We start from the raw sequence: 26023 nt of genomic DNA, 5'->3' as shown, positions 1-26023 counted from the left end.
GCGTAGCAATGATAGAGAACTCACTTTAAAAACCGGTTCTAACACGAGCAGTAGTTCCTCTGTCACCACAATGACGCAACACTTACAACCCACCCCCCACCCGACAAGAGATCCAAGGATTCATCACTCCTGCATCGAGAGTTTCATTCAGTGAAACGGGAAGTGAGGCAATGTTCTGCATTCTGTCTTCATCGGCACGACTAAAGGCCGGTTTATAGCCCTCCATGAAGTGCTGCACGTAGACGGTGGACCTATTAAAGAAAGGACAGCGGATAAAAAAATGGCGCCCTCTCATTCCTATGAAAACTGCTCAATGGCGCAGGGCAACATCAAGGAGAGATTTGCTTCTGCATCATGGGAGCCAACCACGCCTTAGTTCATGACGTGCCGGATGCAGAAATATTCTCATTGTTTAGCATTGTTAGCATTGTAGCATCATAAGCGAGAGGTATGTCTACACATCCCTCAGCGACTTTAAGTGATAAATAGTCAACAAAGTGCCTAAGAACCATCAACGTCATTCATGTCAAGTAAAAGGAAGAACCTCGGACACGAGAAGTTAACGGAGGGCACTGAGCCCTCTCGGATGCCGGGCCGAAATAACATTTGTTTCACTACGAATCCTTTCAGCTGCCCACCCCTCCTTCTCCTGCAAACAACGGCTAATAAAACGCTTGAGGAGGCATTTTGAAAAGAGAAAACTTACATTTGATTAATTCATGGTACAAAGATAATTCTGAACCTTTGATTGATATCCAGACATTTTTTTCGGAGACACATTCCTGTTCCCCAGTTGTATTGGAGGGAACGGAGATATCTACGTCTGGGCCCCTTGATTCGAGGTACCCGTCCACCGTCTGCTTAAACAGCTGCAATACCAGGCTTGGCCGCTGAGCACTTGTGGATTGCGGAAGCATGCACTGCTCCTGGGGGCTTGACGTAGACACGGAGAGCCCTCTCCATAGCGGGAGAGCCTGTCGGAGAACATCTCCGTAGCAAACGTACGCATCCAATATTTTTTAACTATCCGTCGACGCAACAGAGACATTAAGGGCTGTGATTGGTCCTCTAACTGACAAAATCATTTCCGGAATCACTTCTCTGGTTTGATTTTGCACTTTGCTTACTTTGTACATTGTTTACCTTGCACATTAAGGACCAATAAAACACCAAATAGGATTTGTAAAACTTTGGAAGTTTATTTACAAAACTATCGATATGTTTTTTAGTCAACATATAAGATCAATCGGGCGGCGAATTGCATTGCGTATCTGACATCCCGACGGAGAGCTTTGAATGCTCGAGGGGTCTCCATAGTTACGGAGACCGGATACGAATTACGGATACGGAGTAGTTTACTTTGGCCTTACGCTACATGCCCACTGCACCATCAGTCAACGGACCTGGGAAGGCGTGGCTGACTGATGGGGGAGTAGTCTTTGCAGAGGCATCCGTCAGCCATTCAAATCACTTCGCCGGGTTCTTCCCGCTTCTTCCTGCTTGTTGCGAGGCAAGATTACCCGATTTCCCGCTTTCCAGTATCGTCAGAGCCCGAGTCGCGTCACAGTGCTTAAATTTGTATACGTGATCTGATTGGATGACGGATCCGTCGCTGCCGAAAAAGTTTAACATTTTTCAACTTCTTGAAGGAGCCGAAGGCTCCAACGGAACGGACGGATCCACAATGCATTGCGCGTCCGTCCCCATTCAAAGTCAATGGGGATCAGTCAACGGACGGAGGTAGTGGGCACGGGGCGTTAACCCTCTCAGCCCAGTCGTCCTCCGCCTGTGGCGTAGTTTACCACGGAGTTTACCACATTGATTTTAGTTTAATGTTTTTAAATTAGGACCTATATGGGTTGATTTTGTATTTATAGTCCACTACGTATCAGGGTCAAAATGTTGTTTTGTTGTTGTATATATTTTTGTTCTCCAATTAAGTAAGTTGTAACCACAACAGGTTTTATTACTAATAGCAGGACAGGGGTTTGTGTGGGTGCATCAGTTGATAGTGATAGCTCTATTTGACTGTTGTTGCTGGATTTGTAAGTCATTGATTTGGAACTGTTAAAAGACAGAGGTTTCCTTTTATGGAAAAAATAATGCAAATCCTTGGAACATTAGGCTATGACCAATCATAATCTTGAATTGAACAATGCATGGTATCCTAAGATGAATATACAATTTATAGAATTATGTGTTTTGTGTTGTGTTCTTCCTGGCTTCTCATGAGATGCCGCCCCCCCCTCACTACTCAAGAGTTTCCTTTACGGTGAAACAGAAAGTGAAACTTAAAATTTACAACATAACAGAACAGGACCGCGAGGTCAGGCAACGGCAGAAACGATTCCACACCAATACGGAGCAGACGCCTAACAGGTAAGCGGCTCACAAATCAAAACTAATGTTTTGCATATTAAGAAATATGGACTGATTTTGTATTTATTATCAACTTTGTATTTGGTTCACAATGTGTGTTTTGTTATGCTAAATTTTTTTGAATGATCAAATTTTGTATGTTATAAACACAACAGGCACACAAGCAGCTCACACCTCAAAACTAACAAGACATTGATTTTAATTTAATGCTTTTTAAATTCAGATCTATATGGGCAGATTTTGTATTTATAGGTAATCCACTACGTATCAGGGTCACATTGTTTGTTTTGTTATTGTATATATATTTGTATTCTCAAATTAAGTAAGTTATAACCACAACAGGTTTTATTACTAATAGCAGGACAGGGGTTTGTGTGGGTGTATCAGTTGATAGTGAAAGCTCTATTTGACTATTGTTGTTGCTGGATTTGTAAATCATTGATTTGGAACTGTTAAAAGACAGAGGTGTCCAGTTATTGGAAAATAATGCACACCCTTGGAACATTATGACCAATCAGGATAAAGAATTTAACATTGCATGGTATACTAAAATGTAATAAACAATTTTTCACAGATCTATATAAAAAAATGCAATTTTCTTTAAATTAGTAAACACAATATGACTTTATCAATCCCACTAGGGGCAATTTGTTTGAGCAGATTGTTGTACATACAGTAACATACAAACAACAAATACACATGCACAACTACGGAGCGTTTAGTAGTCAAATTGAACGACTTGGAATGGCGGTTAGTTCTACAAGCAGGTTAAGCATAACAACGCCCTGATGGCAACAGAGGAAATTCACTTGCAAGAACATAAGAAGCCAAAACCACTACTGCTTTCTGGAAGATTTTGCCGATTGCAAAAATATCTCAAGTCCCTTTGTTGTTTAAATGTGTTATGTACTGTGTTTTTTCAAGGTTGACCATGTTGGAAAGTCATCAAATCGGCTTTTTAGTCCTCTTTCTATCAATCCTTCCTACTGCATCAACTATTGGAATTCTCAACTCAATCAACGACCTGAAGAGCATCCCATTCGGCCGATCGGTGCCCAAGCACAGCCTTGTGCTGCTCCACTGGTTTGCCAACACAATAGAATTTACCAACAACAACAGGCTAGAGTTGAACTTTGACCCAGACCAAGGAGACTATGGCGCTCATCACTATGTAAACGTTCCGGGATTCCTGGATCCGCTTCCCTTTCGCCACCAGTACTTCACCCTCGGCAACATCAACCCCTTGATCAACAATCAGAGAAGGTCTTTGCCCCCTTATTTCACCAATAGACTAAACCATCTGTTAGGGCGTGAGGTACTGAACAGGGCCCGCATCATATTCTCGCACTCCCAGAACACCATCTACCAGGTGTACATCACACAGCACTACGAGGCCAATCAGGGTCTGGGGACTGGGTACGACCCAGAGCACACCCACCGGATCAGCATCAACCTCTTGAGGGAGCTCAGAGTCTTCTCCTTCGACCGAAGACAACACTCCGAGCTGTCAGAGATCGGAGTAGACTTCGGGAGCAGCATCGGCCATTCCGAACTTCACTTTATAAGCAACACGTGGGGCCAGCTGGCGTGTGTCGGACTGCTGTTGTTCATCGTGATCAACCAGAGGAATATGCCTTGCAGTGCCAACAGAGCTCGAGAACCGAAGCGTCGTCCGGACCATAACCTTCGAGGAGGCGCAACTCCGCCAATGTACAATCTACAAAGCTACAACAATTACAGGCCACCTCCTCAGCCCCGGGGGGAGGATCAATGCCTTACAGTGTGCCTGGCACTGGGATTACTAGCAGTAATATTAATAATAGCTGTAGCTGTATCTGTACCCAAATATTAATTTTTGCAGCAGATTTGGAAAGCAGATTACAAAGTGCTTGACAGGATAGGACCAAACCAGAATAAAGTACAGAATAAATGATAAATAATACAGGGAGGAGTGATGTCAGTGCTCTACAAGAACCACCGGGACACCAGTGGGATCCTTCACTAGAGTACTGGGCCACACTGGGGGACCTTTGAAACATTGGTTCCACTAAACAAACGGCCTCGGGTCAGGCTCCACAAAGGCATACGTTGTTGCCTCTTTCAGGGTGTCAGACAATACGCGAACAAATAGCTAAACAATTTAAAACGTATGTTTTAAGCACACACTGTAAATCGTTACATCCGGTAATGTGTTGATCCAGATGTGTTTCATTAATCTTTAAATTAGAATAATTCAGACAGACAGGGTAAATGTTTTGCATTTGACAATTACTATTGTGTGTGTGTGTGTGTGTGTGTGTGTGTGTGTGTGTGTGTGTGTGTGTGTGTGTGTGTGTGTGTGTGTGTGTGTGTGTGTGTGTGTGTGTGTGTGTGTGTGTTTGCGCATGTGTGTTTTTTATGCTTATAAGTGGGTGCTTTAAACGATTTTCTTTTCTCTGTACATTTGCTCGAAAGTACACTCAGTATGTGCCTGAAAAAAAATATTTTTATCTGTATTTCTTCGTTGGTAGGCTTAATGCTCTCTACATTAATTGAGACAATTAAATGAGAATGTTCAAATTAAATGCAAAAACACTTTACGATAGCTAATTACGCGTAGGCTACTTCCTTATTTTTCTTCTTATTATTATTAATCCGCAATGCGAGTGAGGGCGGGCACTACCATTACATGTTAGTAGGTTTGTTCCAACGGGTAATGTTACATTTTGGTGGGGGGATTATTGGTGAATACTTTAAATATGCAGAATTACAGTGAGGGCACTGAACTTGATTATTATGGAAGCATGATTATTATACATTTATGTTTCATAATCTTAAATTAAACATTTAAAGATTTCTGTAATTGTTTTTCTCAGTCTGTAGGCTTACTTGATAAATGTGCAAGCATTTGGCAAGTGTTATGTTTTGATTGCTGGATTCAATTTATTTGGCATACATTAATGCATGTATTTACATCCCACTTGTTCTTCAAAATCAGCACTCTTACTTCTGTAGTAACCTAGAACAAAATCAATAAAAACATTTTTGTTTATTTGTGTTTCTTACATTTTTGCTAGTGCTCCTAACCTTCAGAAGTTCGGACACAAGTGCTACCAAGTAAAAAAATAATCTCAAGACCTGAATCACATTGGATGACAATGAGTTCCCCAACCTCCAGCAAGGACACACTTGGTGCAAGCTGTTCTATTCAGTGTTAGAGTAACAAGGTGTTTTGAAGAACATTGTAAGACAGCCATTGGTCCCCAAGAGAATGCGGAAAGAAATCCAACGATCCAGTCTGAGAAAACAACGCCAATCATGGCAATTTTTACAAAACCCTTAAATCATATCGCTTCAAACAAAGTCTCCCCCCGCCCTTTCCTTTACTGTATGGTTACAGGAAATAAACACAGAGTAGTTCCTTTGTAGCCGCAATGACGCAACACTTAAGTGCCCCCCCTGCCGAAACAATGGCCAAGTTTGGTTTTCTGCAACAACATCGTCCATATCAACCAGCGTAGCAATGATAGAGAACTCACTTCAAAAACAGGTTCTAACACGAGCAGTAGTTCCTCTGTCACCACAATGACGCAACACTTACAACCCACCCCCCAAAGTTAAGCAGGGTTGTATTTAAAACCACAACCGATCAGGACTGCGAGCTCAGACGACGGCAGAAAGGATTCCACACCAATACTGAACTGTAGTCTAACAGGTAAGCAGCTCACACCTCAAAACTAACAAGACATTGATTTTTATTTAATGCTTTTTAAATTCAGATCTAGGCCTATATGGGCAGATTTTGTATTTATAGGTAATCCACTACGTATCAGGGTCACATTGTTTGTTTTGTTATCGAATATATTTTTTATTCTCAAATTAAGTAAGTTGTAACCACAACAGGTTTTATTATTAATAGCAGGACAGGGGTTTGTGTGGGTGTATCAGTTGATAGTGATAGCTCTAATTGACTGTTGTTAATGGATTTGTAAGTCATTGATTTGGAACCGTTACAAGACAGAGGTTTCCTTTTATGGAAAAAATAATGCAAATCCTTGGAACATTAGGCTATGACCAATCATAATCTAGAATTGAACAATGCATGGTATCCTAAGATGAATATACAATTTATAGAATTATGTGTTTTGTGTTATGTTCTTCCTGGCTTCTCATGAGATACCGCCCCCCCCTCACTACTCAAGAGTTTCCTTTACGGTGAAACAGAAAGTGAAACTTAAAATTTACAGCATAACAGATCAGGACGGCGAGGTCAGGCAACGGCAGAAACGATTCCACACCAATACGGAGCAGACGCCTAACGGGTAAGCGGCTCACAAATCAAAACTAATGACATGTTTATTTTATTTGAATGTTTTGCATATTAAGAAATATGGACTGATTTTGTATTTATTATCAACTTTGTATTTGGTTCACAATGTGTGTTTTGCTATGCTACATTTTTTTGAATGATCACATTTTGTATGCTATAAACACAACAGGCATTATGACCAATAGCAGAACAGGGGTTTGTGTGGGTGTATCAGTTGATAGCGATAGCTCTATTTGACCGTTGTTTTTTGCAGCGCATTGATTTGGAATTACTAAAAGACAGAGGTGTCCAGTTATTGGAAAATAATGGACACCCTTGGAACGTTATGACCAATCAGGATCAAGTATTTAACAATGCATGGTATACTCAAATTGAAAAAACAATGTTTAATCTTCAGATAAGAAGGGTTAGAGGGTTAAAAAATGCATTTTTCTTTAAATAAGTAAATATGTTTTGTCTTTTTTCAAGGTCGAACATGTCGGAAAGTCATCTGATGGGCTTTTTAGTCCTCTTTCTCTCAATACTTCCTACTGAATCAACTATTGGAATTCTCAACTCAATCAACGACCTGAAGAAAATCCCCTTCGGCCAATCGGTGCCCAAGCACAGCCTTGTGCTGCTCCACTGGTTTGCCAACACAATAGAATTTGACAACAACGACTTGATAGAGCTGACCTTTGAACCAAGCAATGGAGACTATGGCACTCATCACTATGGAAACTATGAGGGAGTCCTGGATCGACTGCCACCCGGCCAGCAGTACTACACCATCGGCAACATCAACGGAATCTCTTTGCCCTCTTATGTCATCGGTCAGGTAAACCATCTGTTGGGGGGTGAGGAACTCAACAGGGCCCGCATCATATTCTCGCTCTTGGACCAGGACACCATCGGTCAGGTGTTCATCACACAGCACTACGAGGCCAATCAGGGTCTGGGGACTGGGTACGACCCAGTGCACACCTACCAGATCACCATCGACCTCTTGAGGGTGCTCAGAGTCTTCTCCTTGGACCGAAGACAACACTCCGATATGTCAGAGATCGGAGGCAACATCGGAAGCGGCATCACTGACCACGAACTTTCGTCTGTAAGAAACACGTGGGGCCAGCTGGCGTGTGTCGGACTGCTGTTGTTCATCGTGATCAACGAGAGGAATACGCCTTGCAGACCCAACAGAGCTCGAGATCCGAAGCGTCCTCCAAAATGTAACGTTCGAGAACCGAAGCTTCCTCCCAAACAAAACGTTCGACAACCGAAGCCTCCTCCGATACCTAACATTCGAGTACTGGCGAGTCCTCCGAAACGTAACGTTCGAGCAAGCGTTACTTCACACATATCTGTGAATATCCCTGAGAGGGACATCAACTTCGAGGAACGTAACGTTCGAGCAAGCGTTACTCCGCACATATCTGTGAATATCCCAGAGAACGACATCAACCTCAGACCACCAAACCAGGACTGGGACATTGTTCAATGTTGCTATAAATGTTGGTGTGCGTTCAAGATATGCGGACTAATAGTAGGAGTAGTAATAGCAATAAGCATCACAATAAAAATATGCCTGTACCTACCTTAATTTATAGAGCACCTTTCGAAAGCAGATTACAAAGTGCTTGACAGAATAGAATGAAACCAGAATAGGAGAATAGAATAGGTGAAACCCTGACCCTAAGTGCAGAATAAATAAGTATACATAAAATCATAGAACTAAATATAAACGTTTGGAGATGTAGGGCAGTGCTGGACCAAGCCTAGCTTTAGGGTGATGACAGTAGGGGTGAGAGCTGGCCCCCTTGGGAAGGCAAAGGTTCACTGGAGTGGAGTTCCACGCCATACCCTTCACGGTGGAGTGATGTCGGTGCTCTACAAGAACCACCGGGACACCAGTGGGATCCTTCACTAGAGTACTGGGCCATCTTGGGGAACCTTTGAAACATCGGTTCCACTAAACAAAGCCATGGAGTTAGGCTCCACAAAGACAGACGTTGTTGCCTTTGCTTTACCAGGCGATATATGAACAATCTCAAACAATTTGAAACGTATGTTTTAAGCACACACTGTAAATGGTTATCTCAGGTAATGTATTGATCCTGATGTGTTTAATCAATCTTTAAATTAGAACGATTAAGACAGACAGGGTACATTTTTTTGCACTTCACAATTCAAGTACTACTGTGTGTGTGTGTGTCGGTGTGTCGTGTGTGTGTCGGTGTGTCGTGTGTGTGTGTGTGCGCACTCGTATGTGTTTTTTATGCTTACAAATGGGTGCTTTCAACTTTTATTTTCTCTGTACATTTGCTAGGATGTGCACTCATTATGTGCCTGGATGAATGTATCTTAATCTATATTTCTTCGTTGGTATTTTTTTGCACTTCACAATTCAAGTACTACTGTGTGTGTGTGTGTGTGTGTGTGTGTGTGTGTGTGTGTGTGTGTGTGTGTGTGTGTGTGTGTGTGTGTGTGTGTGTGTGTGTGTGTGTGTGTGTGTGTGAACGGAGCGCTGTACAGGACTGAGGCTGCGAGGGAAGCTTGCCTGCCTCCAGTCAGCTGATCACTCTGTGTCCCACTCGATTCTAAAAAAAAATGCAGCTATCGATGAGGATATCCGAATTTTTACAGTAAAGGCACGCCTCCAGGTGTGAATCTGTCCACCTGGTATCCCAATAATCATGACTCTCACTGTCTACACCATGGACAGCGTCAGACCACAGAGTCTATGTCCCACATTTTAAACGGCTGTAATGTTTACCAAGGACTATACATAGCCAGGCATGACAGAATTGTTGACATTATCACCAAAGATGTGTCACCCATGTTTGATTCCTCTGTTTTGTTCTACAAACATTCATGTGTGAAACCAGAAATGTTTCAATGCAATGACCCCCAATGTATTTCAAGGTATAACAGCAAATACACCAGATGTCATTGTGATTGATGAGAATAGCAGAGAGGTTTTCCTATGGGAAGTTTGTTGCACTTTCGACTCAAGTTTAGAGGAAGCTTTCCTCACTAAACAAGTTAAGTGCCAACCATTAGTGCAAGCTATACGTTTAGGCTATAAATGCCAGCTCATCGTTTTTATTTTCGGCAGCCTAGGTCATGTCCACAGGCTGGTGGTCAGAGGCTTGAGAATTATGAGGTTGTCCAAATGTAAAGCAAAGCAGCTTGCAACATATTGCTCAATCTCCTCCATTATAGGCAGCCGAGCTATTTGGAGGAGGAGGTGTTTTCTGTTCCCATAGATTTTCTCTGTCTGTTAACAGACTGTGTGCAACCAACGTTGATTGAATAAGCTCATGTGTACGTATTGCCTATTCTGTGCATGTTTGACTCAAGTACTGCAACATGTTGTTTCAAGGATGTAGGGCATCAAAAGAAACTGAAAATATTTGTGCCCTTGCAATGTATTTTATAAATGCGGACACAAATAAAGATATTGAAATGTGTGTGTGTCGGGGTAAATAAGACGATTATATGAGACATGTTTGAATTAAATACAAAAACACTGTTTTCAATAGCGAGTTATGTTACTTCCTTATTATTATTGTTATTATTATTCTGCACTGCAACTGAGGGTGGGCGCTACCATTATATGTTTGTATGGGTGTTCTCACAGGGAATGTTACATTTGTGAATACTTTATATATGCAGAAATACAGTGAGGGCTCTGAACTTCATTATTATGGAAGCATGATTCTCATACATTTATGTTCAATTCTTTACAGTTAAGTTTAAAGATCTCTGTAATGTTTTTTTTTAAGTCTGTAGGCTTACTTGACAAATGTGTAAGCATATTTGGATCTTAGGATCTTAGAGTTTAAGTGGTCATCGATAGGAAACGTTGTATTCTAACAATTTTCTAAATTCAACCATTCAGAATGAATCTTGGTTATAACTACCAACCTAAACCGAATATATAATCACTGAACGAAGGTTATGGTGATAAAATGCACATTTCTTGCTACAAATGTTATTAAAACCCAGTTAATTCTGAATCAATATGCAAATATCACGCTCATGCGCACCAACGTTAATCTGTTGAATCGTGTCCCAGAGCACAATAGTCCGACTTTTTTTCGTGCTACACAGAACAAAATGTAAACCAATGCATTCTGAATGGGAGCGTTCTCAGACGATTAACGTGCTCCACGAAACGAAACGAGAGAGGTAAGCAGTTAAGCAGCTCACACCTCAAAACCAACAATACATTGATTTTAATTGAATGTTTTTTAAATTAGGACCTATATGGGCAGATTTTGTATTTATAATCCACTACGTATCAGGGTCAAAATGTTTGTTTTGTTCAAATTGCTCAAATTAAATAGGGCTTAAATTGTAACCACAACAGGTTTTTTAACTAATAGCAGGACAGGGGTTTGTGTGGGTGTATCAGTTGATAGTGATAGCTCTATTTTACTATTGTTGCTGGATTTGTAAGTCATTGATTTGGAGCTCTTAAAAGACAGAGGTTTCCTGTTATGGTAAAATAATGCAAATCCTTGGAACATTATGACCAATCAGAATCTAGAATTGAACAATGCATGAACTAAGATGAATATACAATTTATAGAATTATGTGTTTTGCGTTGTGTTCTTCCTGGCTTCTCATGAGATGCCGCCGCCGCCGCCCCCCCCCCCCTCACTACTCAAGAGTTTCCTTTACGGTGAAATAGAAAGTGAAACTTATATTTTACAGCAGATCAGGACCGCGAGGTCAGGCAACCGCAGAAACGATTCCACACCAATACGGAGCAGACGCCTGCTCCGTATTGGAGCAGGCGATATAGGCCTACTAAAATTGAATAAACAATGTTTAATCTTCAGATAAGATTTATATAAAAAAAATACAATTTGCTTTTAATAAGTAAATATGTTTTGTGTTTTTTCAAGGTCGACCATGCCGGAAAGTCATCTAATGGGCTTTTTAGTCCTCTTTCTCTCAATCCTTCCTACTGAATCAACTATCAGAATTCTCAACTCAATCAACGACCTGAAGAAAATCCCATTCGGCCAATCGGTGCCCAAGCACAGCCTTGTAATGCTCCACTTTTTTGCCAACACCATAGAAATAGACAACAACGACTTGATAGAGCTGACCTTTGAACCAAGCAATGGAGACTATGGCACTCATCACTATGGAAACTATGAGGGAGTCCTGGATCGACTGCCACCCGGCCAGCAGTACTACACCCTCGGCAACATCAACCCCATGATCAACAATAACGGAAACTCTTTGCCCTCTTATTTCACCGGTCAACTAAACCATCTGTTGGGGGGTGAGGAACTCAACAGGGCCCGCATCATATTCTCGCTCTTGGGCCAGGACACCATCGGCCAGGTGTTCATCACACAGCACTACCATGCCAGTCAGGGTCAGGGGACTGTGTATGACCCAGTGCACACCTACCGGATCTCCATCAACCTCTTGAGGGAGCTCAGAGTCTTCTCCTTGGACCAAAATCAACAGTCCGAGCTGTCAGAGATCGGAACCAACTTCGGGAGCGGCATCGACTACGACGAACTTTGCCTCATAAGAAACACGTGGGGCCAGCTGGCGTGTGTCGGACTGCTGTTGTTCATCGTGATCAACGAGAGGAATACGCCTTGCAGACCCAACAGAGTTCGAGAATCGAGGCGTCCTCCGAAACGTAACAATCGAACAAGCGCAACGCCTTACATATCTTTGAATATTCCCGAAAACGACTACAACAATAAGCCACTCGATCAGGTCAGGGACAATGATCAATGTTGTTTTAAAGCCTGCATGATAATGTTAACAATAATAATAATAATTATTATTATTATGTATAATAAAATATAATATACAAAGTGATCGACAGAATAGGATAAAACCAGAATAAGGAACAGTATAAAAAAGACAGTAAATCCATACGATGATAGATACATTAAATATGAACGTTTTGAGATGCAGGGCCGTGCCAGACCAAGCCTAGCTTTAAAGGTGACGACAGTAGAGGTGAGAGCTGGCCCCCATTCACTGGAGTGGAGTTCCACGCCCTACAGGGAGGAGTGATGTTGGTGCTCTCTGAGAACCAGCGGGACACCAGTGGGAGTACTGGGCCACACTGGGGAACCATTGAAACATAAGTTCCACTTAGCAAACGCTATCGGTTCAGGCTCCACAAGATTTAGCCTTTGCTTTACCAGGGTGGCTGACAATATGTGAAGACATATCTAAACAATTAAAAATGAGGGAAACCAAAAACTCCAAGGTAAATTACAGGGAAGCACATGCTGTACATTGTTGTACCTGGTAATGTGTTGATCCAGATGTGTTTCGTCAATCTTTAAATGAGAATTATTCAGACAGGGTAAATATTTTGCATTTGACAATTCAAGTAATACTCTGTGTGTGTGTTTTATGTTGATTTTTTTTTTTCTTATTTTCTCTGTATAAATATGCAGAATTACAGTGAGGGCTCTGATCTTCAATATAATGGAAGCATAATTCTCTACCCCTACATTTATGTTTAATGATCTTTAGTTAAGTTTAAAGATTTCTGCAATTGTTTTTTTTCAGTCTGTTGGCTTACTTTCCCTGTATTTACATCCCACCTGTTCTTAAAAAGAAGAACTCTTACTATTGTGGTAACAAAAAATCAAATCAATAAAAAAATGTTCTTAATTTGTGTTCCTTACATTTTTGCTGATGCTCCTAACTTTTTGAAGTTCGGAACACCAGTGCTACCAAGTCAAAAAGTAAATCTCAATACCTGACTGACATTGGATGACAATGAGTTCACCAACCTCCAGCCAGAACACACCTTGTCAATGCTTTTCTATTCAGTGTTAGAGTATCAAGGTATTTTGATCAGCCATTTGTACCCAAGAGAATGTGGGCGGGCTTTGAGGAAAGAAATCCAACTATCCAGGGGTAGAAAACTAGTCCAATCATGCCAATTTTTTTAGCCACAATGAAAAAAACCTTCAATCATATCGCTGGTTCCAATATGATTCCCCCCCACCGCCTTGCCCTTACTGTATGTTTAAAGGCAATAAACATACAGTAGTTATTTCATTGCACCAATGACAAAACACTTAAATCCCCCCCCTGCCGAATCAATAGCCATGTTTGGTTTTCAGTGACGGCAGCGTCCTTATCAACCATTGTAGCATTCAAATTCAAGTTCCATTGTTTGTCAAATACACAACAGTCATAGCTTGCAAGTGCCTTGTATCCCAGGCACTCCTCAGCAATGCAAACAAATACAATATATAGTTTAAGAAGATAAAAGAGTAAAAAGAGATTTTGTGTGTGTGTGTGTGTGTGTGTGTGTGTGTGTGTGTGTGTGTGTGTGTGTGTGTGTGTGTGTGTGTGTGTGTGTGTGTGTGTGTGTGTGTGTGTGTGTGTGTGTGTGTGTGTCAGGATATTAGGGTTAAAGAGTTCATCGATAGAAAATATTTGCATTCTAACAATTTTCTGGTGAGACCCAAAAGAATATTGGTTATAACTACAAACAAAACCGCAGATACAATCACTGAGCGAAGGTTAAGTACAATAAAACTTCTTGCTACATATTTAATCAATATCAAAACATTGCATTTTCCACTGAGAACAAAATAAATGTCAGCTATCTTGTTTGTTTTCACAGACAGACAGAAACATGTGACGTCAACACAGGCCTATAGAAAAGAAGAGGCCAAAAAATGTAGACGAATCATAATTTCCACTGTGGACCAACGCAGCTATACTACATGTTGGTGTGAGATTGGGTTATCACAAAACAGACAGACAGCCAGGGCTGTTGCAGATTTCCCTGGAATATCGATCTTTGTTCCAATTAACACATGACCCAATACAGGAAATCTTCTTGAACTTTGCAGGGTAAGACTGCATGTTTGAAAGGCACTTTAGCATTGTGGACACAAAAGAAACACAATGAAAAACTAAATGTTTTGTTTGTTCTGGTTACGAGTCAAAGATGTAAGCTGGTTACGTCTATAGGGGAGTGGGGGAACCGCAACACATTAGTACGTCAAACTGACTGGAGGAACAATAGCATGCCAGCAACAGCAAACTAACACACAGGTGTATTTATTAGATTATAAATATCACCTTCACAATAGTGAAATAGGTGCGATTTATCAAGGTGCCGATTACTCTAATTGGCCTACGGACAGCTCCCAGATTGGACATGGGGATGGCAGATGGTGTAGGAACAGCCAATGGCAGACTGAGACCTATACAGAGAACAAGAGGGGAGACCGACCAAAACACAAGGACAGCAACCACACATAACAGTAACAGTGCTTCTTACATTTTGGTGTGTGCTCCGGAATATATGCTGGTGCTCCTAAGCTTTTGAAGTTTGGATCGTAAATGCTACCAAGTGAAATAGTGATTGTCAAGACCTGAATGACATTGGATATCAATTGTCTCACACACCAACCAACCAAACCAGTCAGAACACACTTTTGGGTGTGTTGGCAACAAACCGCTTTTGTTGCACCGCTTTGAGACAGGTTCCACACCCCAAACCAGAGATCCAAGGACTTCAAATCAAGAGTTTTATTACAGGGTTGTATTTAAAAGCAAAACAGATCAAGACTGTCAGCTCAGACGACGCCAGAAAGGATTCCACACCAATACTGAACCGTAGACTAACAGGTAAGCAGCTCACACCTCAAAACTAATGATGAGCACTTATTTTGATTTTATGTTTTCCAATTAAGAACTACATTTAAATTTCGAATCGACTATGTTACAATGTGTGGTTTGTTATTATATATTTATTCATTCTTTATTATCAAATTAAGTAAGTTATAACCACAACAGGTTTTATTACTCATAGCAGCACAGGGGTTTGTGTGGGTGTATCAGTTGATAGTTATAGCTCTATTTGACTATTGTTGCTGCTGGATTTGTAGATCATTGATTTGGAACTGTTAAAATAAAGAGGTGTCCAGTTATTGGAGAATAATGCACACCATTGGAACATTATAACAATCAGGATAAAGTATTTAACAATGCAGGGTATACTAAAATGTAACAAACAATGTTTAATCTTCAGAGATGATTTATTTAAAAAAATGCAATTTTCTTTAAATGAGTAAATACAATACAACTTTATTAATCCCACTAGGGGCAATTTGTTTGAGCAGCTTGTTGTACATACAGTAACATACAAACAACAAATACACATACACAACTACGGAGCATTTAGTAGTCAAATTGAACGACTTGGAATGGCGGTTAGTTCTACAAGCAGGTTAAGCATAACAACGCCCTGATGGCAACAGAGGAAATTGGAAATGGAAATTCACTTGCAAGAAAATGTCCAGAAGAAGCCAAAATACCTACTGCGTTCTTGAAGATGTGCAGATTGCAAATATAAATCAAGTCCCTTTGTTTGTTTGAATGTGTTTTGTGTTGTGTTTTTTCAAGGTTGACCATGGCAGAAAGTCATCTAATGGGCTTTTTAGTCCTCTATCTATCAATCCTTCCTACTGAATCAACTATTGGAATTCTCAATTCAATCAACGACCTGAAGAAAATCCCCTTCGGCCAATCGGTGCCCAAGCACAGCCTTGTGTTGCTCCACTGGTTTGCCAACGCAATAGAATTGAGCAACAACAACAGGCTAAAGTTGAACTTCGACCCAAACCATGGAGACTATGGCGCTCATCACTATGGAAACTTTCAGGGATTCCTGGATCCGCTTCCCTTTGGCCATCGGTACTTTACCCTCGGCAACATCCACTTCATGAACAACAATGAGAGTAGGTCTTTGCCTAATTATTACACAAATGACCTAAACTATCTGTTGGTGGGTGAGGAACTGAACAGGGCACGCATCATATTCGCACTCTCGCCTCAGAACACCATCCACCGGGTGTACATCACACAGCACTACCAGGCCGATCAGGGTCAGGGGACTGGGTACGACCCAGAGCACACCTACCGGATCAGCATCAACCTCTTGAGGGAGCTCAGAGTGTTCTCCTTGGACCGAAGAGAACAGTCCGAGCTCTCAGAGATCGGAATTTACTTCGGGAGCAGCATCGGCAATAACGAACTTTCCTTGCTAGAAAACACGTGGTGCCAGCTTGCGTGTTTCGGACTGCTGTTTTTCATCGTGATCAACCAGAGGTATTTGCCTTGCAGACCCAACAGAGATCGAGATCAGAACCGTCCTCCGAAACGTAGGGTTCGATCAAGCAGCACTCCTCAGTCAACGATGTATTATCCACCATACCATCCCATCTACGGGCTACAGGCTGCTCGTCAGAACAGGGACAATAAGCTTTGCATTACAATAGCATCCCTGACACTGGCATTCATAGGAGCAATGATAATTATAGCAGTATGCAACCATCTTCAGATATGAAATTGTGTAGCAGATTACAAAGTGCTTGACATAATAGAACAAAACCAGAATAAAGTACAGAATAAATGATAATTAATACCGAGAGGAGAGATGGTAGTGCTCTACAAGAACAACCGGGACACCAGTGGGATCCTTCACTAGAGTACTGGGCCACACTGGGGAACCTTGGAAACAACGGTTCCACTGAACAAACGCCATCAGGTCAGGCTCCGCAAAGACACAAGATCTTGCCTTTACTTTACCAGGAGGGCAGAAAATATGTTAACAAATTGCAGGGAAGCAAAAAAAACAACACATTGCTATCTGGTAATATGTTGATCCAGATGTGGTTAATCTATCTTTAAATGAGAATGATTCAGAGAGACAGGGTAAATTTTTTGGTAAATGTCTTCAAGTAGAAGTGTGTGTGTGTGTGTGTGTGTGTGTGTGTGTGTGTGTGTGTGTGTGTGTGTGTGTGTGTGTGTGTGTGTGTGTGTGTGTGTGTGTGTGTGTGTGTGTGTGTGTGTGTGTGTGTGTGTGTGTTAGAATTAAATACAAAAACACTGTTTGCGATAGCGAGTTAAGGGTACTTGCTTATTCTTAATATTTTTATTCCACACTGCGAGTGAGGATGGGCACTACCATTACATGTTAGTAGTTCCGAGGGGCAATGTTACATTTCCGTGGTGGGATTATTGGTGAATACTTAAAATATGCAGAATTACATTGAGGGCTCTGCATCTTGAATATAATGGAAGCATAATTCTCATACATTTATGTTTAATGCTCTTTAGTTAAGAATTTAAGGATTTCTGTAATTTTTTTCAGTCTGTAGGCTAACTTTCCCTGTATTTACATCCCACTTGTTCTTAAAAAGAAGAAGCACTGTTACTCTAAACAAAAAAATAAAAATATTTTTATCTTAATTTGTGTTCCTTAAATTTTTGCTGATGCTCCTAAGTTCATAATACCAGTGCTACCAAGTGAAAAAGTAAATCTCAAGACCTGAATGACATTGGATGACAATGAATTGACCAACTTCTAGCAAGGACACACCTTGTTCAAGCTTTTCTATTCAGTGTAAGAGTATCGAGGTGTTATGAACAACATTGTACGACAGCCATTGGTCCCCAAGAGAATGTGGGCGGGCTTTGAGGAAAGAAATCCAACGATCCAGGAGAAAACAACTCCAATCACACAAATTTTTGTGGCCACAAAATCAAAATCCATAATAATAACATACATGTTTAATAAATAGAGACCCTAATCTCTACAGCCCCTTTCGAAAACAGATTAGATTAGATTAGATTCACTTTATTGTCATTGCACAGTAACTGGTTACAATGCAACGGAATGTAGGTGTGTCTAACCTGAGTGCAAGCACTCTTACAGTTTGAGCAACATGTATAAATATACTTACAGTATAATATCTGTGCAGCAAACGTTAATTACAACAGTTATACAGTAAAGTGCATGCAGGGCAGAAAAGTGCGATTGAGCATTAGGGACTAGGCAGAATGAGATATGTATGGGTATTTTAGCTGTCTGACAGCTGAGGAGAAGAAGCTGTTTATATTCCTGTTAGTTTTGCCTGGGAGGCTGCGGTAGCGTGCCCCAGAGCGGGTGCCACGTTCAAGGGTAAACAGTCCATGGTTGGGGCGAGAGGTGTCCTTTATGATGTTGCGTGCTTTTCGAAGGCACATCTTCTCGTATATTGAGGTTATGGTAGGGAGAGTGGTTGTATCGTCTGCAAACTTGACGATTGTGTTTGAAGCATGAACAGGACTGCAGAGCAGTCATGTGTGAAGAGGGAGTAGAGGAGGTGACTCAGCACACATCCCTGAGGAAGACCAGTGTTCGGGATGAGTGTTTGGGAGGTGAGCTTATCCAGTCTGACATGCTGGGGTTTGTTGGTCAGAAAGTCCAGTATCCAATTGCGTAGGAGGGGATTGATGCCAAGGACCCTGAGCTTATTGATTAGTTTGGAAGGGATGATTGAATTGAATGCCGAGCTGAAATCAATAAACAGCAGCCTTACGTAGGTGTTACAGAGGTCCAGGTAGTAAAGGGATGGGTGTATGGGATGTGTGACTGTGGTGATGGCGTTGTCCGTGCTCCTGTTCTGACGGTAGGCAAACTGATAGGGGTCTGGTGTGTGTGGGAGTTTGGTGTTCAGGTGGTCTAAGACCAGCTTCTTGAAGCATTTCATGATGGTGGAGGTGAGTGCCACAGGTAGGTAAAGATTCAGGCTCTTTGGGGAGCTGTGTTTAGGGACAGGCACAATTGAGGTGGATTCGATTCACACAGGGACTTTTGCTTGGGCTAGAGACAGGTTGAAAATGCTGGTCAGGACCCCTGTCAGCTGCTCTGCACAGGTGTTGAGTACACGTCCGGGGATGCCATCGTGGCCAGCAGCCTTGCGTTTGTTGGTTCTGCTCAGTGCTGCCTTCACCTCTGTAGGGGAGAGGGTGAGGGGCAAGTGGTTTGCAGGCAGAGTGGCCTTGGTGGCCACCTCATTGTTGTTGCAGTCAAAACGAGCATAGAACTTATTTAGCTCATCTGGAAAGGAGTCGGTGGACAGGGTGGAGGCATGAGAGGGTCTGAAATCTGCAATTGCTTGCAAGCCCTGCCACATGCGCCGGGGGTTAGATATGCTGAAGTGCTCCTCAACCTTTAGTTTGTGGCTATGCTTAGCCCTCTCGGCGGTGGGCATATTCGCAGAGCCATCAAACCGAAAGTTAAGCAGGGTTGTATTTAAAACCACAACAGATCAGGACTGTGAGCTCAGACGACGGCAGAAATGATTGCACACCAATACTGAACTGTAGTCTAACAGGTAAGCAGCTCACACCTCAAAACTAACGAGACATTGATTTTAATTTAATATTTTTTAAATTCAGAACTATATGGGCAGATTTTGTTTTCATAATCCACTACGTATCAGGGTCCCAATATTTTTTTTGTTATTGTGTGTATTTTTAATTCTCAAATTAAGTAAGTTATAACCACAACAGGTTTTATTCCTCTCAAAATTACTGGAAAGAGCCGTCGCAACGCAACTGAAGCAATACCTGCTCTCCAATAACCTATCCGAAACATTCCAATCCGGCTTCCGAACCCACCACAGTACTGAAAGCCCTACTTAAAGTCACCCACGACCTCCTACTCTCCTCTTACTTCGGCTTCCTCACCATTCTCCTCCTCCTCGACCTCAGTGATGCCTTTGACACGTCAATCACTCCATCCTCCTCAGCCGTCTGCAATCCATTGGCATAACTGACTCCGCCCTCTCCTGGTTCACCTCTTACCTGTCTGAAAGATTCCAATACATCTCCATCAACAACCACAGATCCCACACCATCCCTGTCTCACACAGAGTCCCCCAAGGCTCAGTGCTTGGCCCCATCCTCTTCATCCTCTACATACTCCCACTAGGTCACATCATTTGCGCCATGGTCTTCAATTTCACTGTTAAGCTGACGATACCCAACTATACATCACCACCACCACAGCCATTACTCCTGCCATCCTCTCCACTCTCACCAACTGTCTCACGGACAAAAAAACCTGGATGGACCACAACTTCCTCAAACTCAACGGCAATAAAACTGAAATTATCATCTACGGCCCAAAAACCATCATCCCAAACCTCCCAGAACTTCTCACTTTGCATCGATGGTCACTCTGTCACTCCCTCCCCCCTGGTCAGAAACCTCGGCATCATCATGGACCCCACACTCTCCTTCAAGTCACACATAAACCGCGTCAGAAAAACATCCTTCTTCCACCTCCGCAACATTGCACGCCTTCGACCCACCCTTTCATCCTCAGCTGCCGAAACACCAATCCACGCCCTCATCACTTGCAGACTCGACTATTGCAATAGCATTCTGTATTGCCTCCCCTCCACTATTCTTCAAAAATTGCAATATGTACAAAACTCTGCTGCCCGACTGCTTACTAACTCCCCCTCCAGAGAACACATAACTCCCATCGTCCCAACAACTATGCTTATAAATTGGTTCTTTAAACTTTTATTTTCTCTGTACATTTGCTAGGATGTACACTCATTATGTGCCCGGATAAATGTATCTTAATCTGTATCTCTTCGTTGGTATTTTTTTGCACCTCACAATTCAAGTGTGTGTGTGTGTGCGCGCGCGTGCGTGCGTGCGCGTGTGTGTGTGTGTCGGTGTAAATAAGACGATTATATGAGACATGTTTGAATTCAATACAAAAACACTGTTTTCAATAGCGAGTTATGGTACTTCCTTATTATTATTGTTATTATTATTCTGCTCTGCAGGTGAGGGTGGGCGCTACCATTATATGTTTGTAGGGGTGTTCCCATAGGGAATGTTACATTTGTGAATACTTTATATATGCAGAAATACAGTGAGGGCTCTGAACTTTATTATTATGGAAGCATGATTCTCATACATTTACGTTCAATTCTTTACAGTTAAGTTGAAAGATCTCTAATGTTGTTTTTTTTAAGTCTGTAGGCTTACTTGACAAATGTTTAAGCATTTTTGGATCTTAGGATCTGATAGTTTAAGTGGTCATCGATAGGAAACGTTGTATTCTAACAATTTTCTAAATTCAACCATTCAGAATGAATCTTGGTTATAACTACCAACCTAAACTGAATATATAATCACTGAACGAAGGTTATGGTGATAAAATGCACATTTCTTGCTGCAAATTTTCCTAAAACCAATTTAATTCTGAATCAATATGAAAAGATTGCATTTTTCACAGAGAAGAAAATAAATGTCAGCCATCTTGTTGTTTTCACAGATGGACAGAAACATGACGTGGACGCACGCAAATAGAAAAGAACGGGTCAAAAAAACGTAGGCATCGCATTTTAAGAGCATTTATTTTAAAACTACTACTTATCCCGTGAAGTGTTAAGACCTGAATGACATTGGATACCAATTGTCACACACCAACCAACCAAACCAGTCAGAACACACTTCTGGGTGTGTTGACAACAAACATTGTACGACTACAATTGGTTCCAAAGAGAACGTGGGCAGACTTCCAAAATTCCAATCATGCCACCTTTTATGCCATAAGACATTCAACTTAAATTGTACCGCTTTGAAACAGGTTCTAACCGGAGTTTCCCGCCCCAAACAAGAGAATGAAGGACTATTCACAAATCAAGAGTTTCATTTATGGGGAAATAGAAAGTTAAGCAGGGACGTATTTAAAACCACAACCGATCAGGACTGCGAGCTCAGACGACGGCAGAAGGATTCCACACCAATACTGAACTGTAGTCTTAACAGGTAAGCAGCTCACACCTCAAAACTAACAAGACATTGATTTTAATTTAATGCTTTTTAAATTCTGAACTATATGGGTAGATTTTGTATTTATAATCCACTACGTATCACGGTCACATTGTTTGTTTTGTTATTGTATATATTTTTATCCTCAAATTAAGTAAGTTATAACCACAACAGGTTTTATTACCAATAGCAGGACAGGGGTTTGTGTGGGTGTATCAGTTGATAGAGATAGCTCTATCTGACTATTGTTGCTGCTCGATTTGTAAATCATAGATTTTGAACTGTTAAAAGACAGAGGTTTCCTGTTATGGAACAATAATGCACATCCTTGGAAAATTATGACCAATCAGAAACCAGAATTAAATTCATGGATTACTAAAATGAATATACAATTCATAGAAATATGTGTTTTGTTTTTTCCAGGTCGACCATGTCGGAAAGTCATCTGATGGGCTTTTTAGTCCTTCTATCAATCCTTCCTACTGCATCAACTATTGGAATTCTCAAATCAATCAACGACCTGAAGAAAATCCCCTTCGGCCAATCGGTGCCCCAGCACAGCCTTGCGTTGCTCCACTGGTTTGCCAACACAATAGAAATAGACAACAACGACTTGATAGAGCTGACTTTTGTACCAAACCATGGAGACTATGGCACTCATCGCTATAGAAACGTTGATGGAGTCCTGGATCCACTGCCACCCGGCCAGCAGTACTACACCCTCGGCAACATCAACCCCATGATCAACAATAACAGAATCTCTTTGCCCTCTTATGTCACCGGTCAGCGAAACCATCTGTTGGGGAGGGAGGAACTCAACAGGGCCCGCATCATATTCTCGCTCTTGGACCAGGACATCATCGACCAGGTGTTCATCACACAGCACTACCATGCCAGTCAGGGTCAGGGGACTGTGTATGACCCAGTGCACACCTACCAGATCAGCATCAACCTCTTGAGGGAGCTCAGAGAATTCTCCATGGACCAAAATCAACAGTCCGAGCTGTCAGAGATCGGAACCAACTTCAGTAGCGCCATCAACAACGTCGAACTTTTGTCCATAAGAAACACGTGGGGCCAGCTGGCGTGTGTCGGACTGCTGTTGTTCATCGTGATCACTGAGAGGAATTTGCCTTGCAGACCCAACAGAGGTCGAGAAACGAAGCGTCCTCCCAAACAAAACATTGGAGAACCGAGGCGTCCTCCGAAACGTAACAATGGAACAAGCGCAACGCCGTACATATCTTTGAATATTCCCGAAAACGACTACCACCATAGGCAACTCGATCAGGTCAGGCACAATGATCAATGTTGCCCTACAGCCTGCAAGATATGTGTAGGAATAATAATAACAATAATAATAATAATAGCAATAACCATAATAGCAATAATAATATACAAGTCCAGAACTTAAAGCATAGGGCACCTTTCCAAAGTAGATTACAAAGTGGATGACAGAATAGAATGAAACCAGACTAGGAGAATAGAATAGCTGAAACACAAAGTACCGAATAAATAAGATACAGAATACATACAATCATTGACACAATAAAGATAAACATTTGGAGATGTAGTGGGGTGCTAGACCCTGCCTAGCTCTAAAGGTGAAGAGTATAGTAGAGGTGAGAGCTGGCCCCCATGGGAAGGTCAAGGTTCCCTGGAGTGGAGTTCCACGCCATACCCTACAGGGAGGAGTGATGTCAGTGCTCTACAAGAACCACCGGGACACCAGTGGGATCCTTCACTAGAGTACTGGGCCACACTGGGGAACCTTTGAAACATCGGTTCCACTAAACAAACGCCATCGGGTCAGGCTCCACAAAGGCATACGTCGTTGCCTCTTTTCGGGTGTCAGACAATATGTAAACGATAGCTAAAGAATTTAAAACGAATGTTTTCAGCAAACACTGTAAATCGTTATATCAGGTCAATATAAACGTTGATTCAGATGTGTTTAATCAGGGTAAATGTTTTGCACTTGACAATCCAAGTTCCTGTGTGTTTATGGGTGTGTGTGTGTGTGTCTGTGTGTCTGTGTGTGTTTAATGCTTATTCGTTATTATTTTATTCAAGGATAGCCTCTTGAGATGTACCATCTAATTTTCGAGGGGGTCCTTACAATAATGACAAATAATACAAAGATAATATATATATGTATTTTAATTTCTCTACATTTGCTAGGAAGGACACTCGGTACGGCCTGGATGAATGTATCTTAATTTATCTTCGTTGCTTTAGTAGGTTTAATGTGCTCTGCATTAAATGAGACATGTTAGTTACCGGTACTTCCTCATTATTATTATTATTCAACACTCAGTCAGGGCGGGCACTACCATTACATGTTAGGGTGTCCCGAGGGGGAATGTTACATTGCCGTGGCGGGATTATTGGTGAATACTTAAAAATGCAGAATTACAGTGAGGGCCTTGATCTTGAATATAATGGACGCATAATTCTCATACATTTATGTTTAATGATCTTTAGTTAAGTATTTAAAGATTTCTTTAACTATTTTTTCAGTCTGTAGGCTTACTTTCCCTTTATTTGCATCCCACTTGTTCTTTAAAAAAAGAACTCTTATTATTGTGATAACAAAAAAAACTAAATCAATAAAAACATTTTTGTCTTAATTTGTGTTCCTTACATTTTTGCTGATGCCCCTTACTTTTAATAAGTTTGGAGCACCAATGCTACCAAGTGAAACAGTACATTTCAAGGCCTGAATGACATTGGATGACAATGAGTTCACCAACCTCCAGCAAGGACACACCTTGTTAAAACTTTTCTATTCAGTGTTAGAGTATCGACGTGTTTTGAAGAACATTGTACGACAACCATTGGTCCCCAAGAGAATGTGGGCGGGCTTTGAGGAAAGAAATCCAACGATTCAGGGGTAGAAAACTACTCCAATCTTGCAAATCTTGTCGACAAAAAAACTTTCAATCATATCGCTGGTTCCAATATGATTTCCCACCTACCGCCTTTCCTTTACTGTATGTTTAAAGGAAATAAACATAAATATACCCACAAGCGGGGTTAAACGGGGTCCGAGCAAAATTAAAAGTCAAGGACACACTAATGGAAGCTATATAAATTTGACATAATTATGAAGCAAAGACGTTGATGAAGATGTTCCAGTTATTTCAATACTGTGCCTCGGCTTTCAGGTGAGCTGCAAAGCAATGGCCGAATGTCATGTTCAGCTTGTTCATAATGCTATAATGTACAAGGTGCCCATTGAGCCACTGATAAACCTGAACTGCAGCCTCATTCACTGCAGTTCAGGTTCTGACCATTCACATGGTCAAAATCTCTATTGATAAGCATACAACATCCAGAAAACTCCAAGCACACATTTCTCAAGTGAATTGAGGGCTTTCTTAAAAGCATATAACTGAAACATCTTTGAAATTCTGGGGAAATGAAAACCTTTGTAGTCAAGAACACTAACGGAAGAAATATAAATATGACAGTTAATTATGAAGGAAAAATGGTTAACGAAGAAGTTCTCCTTAATGCCATACTCTGTCTTGGCCGTCAGATTCGTTGAAACTAATGAACCGGAATGCGGATTGCCTGATGAATTTCAGGTGCTGTTCAATGTTGTGTTTCTTAAATGAGTGGCAATGACAGAATGTCATGTTCAACTTGTTCATAATGTTCTAATCAGGATTTGAACTCTCCACCTAAGGAACACCAGTACA

At 41.4% G+C, this 26023-nt stretch overlaps 3 protein-coding genes across 8 annotated transcripts; all 3 read left to right on the top strand.

The window, feature by feature from the left end:
- The first annotated feature begins 1964 nt into the window (after window positions 1-1964).
- LOC130372745 (uncharacterized) lies at window positions 1965-13305 on the top strand. 2 transcript variants are annotated; one of them, XM_056578900.1, is made up of 2 exons: window positions 1965-2379; window positions 11582-13305. In XM_056578900.1, exons 1-2 carry the CDS (start codon window positions 2234-2236, stop codon window positions 12510-12512), a joined length of 1077 nt encoding a protein of 358 aa, XP_056434875.1. In that variant the 5' UTR covers window positions 1965-2233; the 3' UTR covers window positions 12513-13305. The 2 variants fall into 2 exon arrangements, with proteins under 2 accessions (XP_056434875.1, XP_056434876.1); XM_056578901.1 differs by lacking the exon at window positions 11582-13305 and adding an exon at window positions 3304-5383 and having other exon boundaries at window positions 2043-2379.
- Window positions 5829-10968, top strand: LOC130372744 (uncharacterized). Of its 5 annotated transcripts, none has more exons than XM_056578899.1 (3): window positions 5829-6073; window positions 6606-6680; window positions 7157-10968. In XM_056578899.1, exon 3 carries the CDS (start codon window positions 7164-7166, stop codon window positions 8265-8267), a length of 1104 nt encoding a protein of 367 aa, XP_056434874.1. In that variant the 5' UTR covers window positions 5829-6073; window positions 6606-6680; window positions 7157-7163; the 3' UTR covers window positions 8268-10968. The 5 variants fall into 5 exon arrangements, with proteins under 5 accessions (XP_056434874.1, XP_056434873.1, XP_056434872.1 ...); XM_056578898.1 differs by having other exon boundaries at window positions 6561-6680; XM_056578897.1 differs by having other exon boundaries at window positions 6535-6680.
- Window positions 13306-22147: 8842 nt separating the features above from the next.
- On the top strand, window positions 22148-24901 carry LOC130372749 (uncharacterized). Its single transcript, XM_056578905.1, has 2 exons — window positions 22148-22316; window positions 22743-24901. The coding sequence occupies exon 2, from the start codon at window positions 22750-22752 to the stop codon at window positions 23731-23733; it is 984 nt and encodes a 327-aa protein (XP_056434880.1). The 5' UTR covers window positions 22148-22316; window positions 22743-22749; the 3' UTR covers window positions 23734-24901.
- Window positions 24902-26023: the final 1122 nt, after the last annotated feature.

Source organism: Gadus chalcogrammus, chromosome 19, assembly GCF_026213295.1.
Source record: "Gadus chalcogrammus isolate NIFS_2021 chromosome 19, NIFS_Gcha_1.0, whole genome shotgun sequence".
In the NCBI taxonomy this organism is placed as follows: Eukaryota; Metazoa; Chordata; class Actinopteri; order Gadiformes; family Gadidae; genus Gadus; species Gadus chalcogrammus.
The sequence above is the reverse complement of the archived record's forward strand: the minus strand, read 5'-3'. Positions and strand labels throughout refer to the sequence as shown.

Coding starts and splice junctions, on each gene's coding strand:
- LOC130372744 (XM_056578895.1), top strand. CDS start 6,511: ATGTTCTTCCTGGCTTCTCATGAGATACCGCCCCCCCCTCACTACTCA. Junction 6,681..7,156: donor ACGGAGCAGACGCCTAACGG/GTAAGCGGCTCA, acceptor TCTTTTTTCAAG/GTCGAACATGTCGGAAAGTC.
- LOC130372745 (XM_056578900.1), top strand. CDS start 2,234: ATGCCGCCCCCCCCTCACTACTCAAGAGTTTCCTTTACGGTGAAACAG. Junction 2,380..11,581: donor ACGGAGCAGACGCCTAACAG/GTAAGCGGCTCA, acceptor TGTTTTTTCAAG/GTCGACCATGCCGGAAAGTC.
- LOC130372749 (XM_056578905.1), top strand. CDS start 22,750: ATGTCGGAAAGTCATCTGATGGGCTTTTTAGTCCTTCTATCAATCCTT.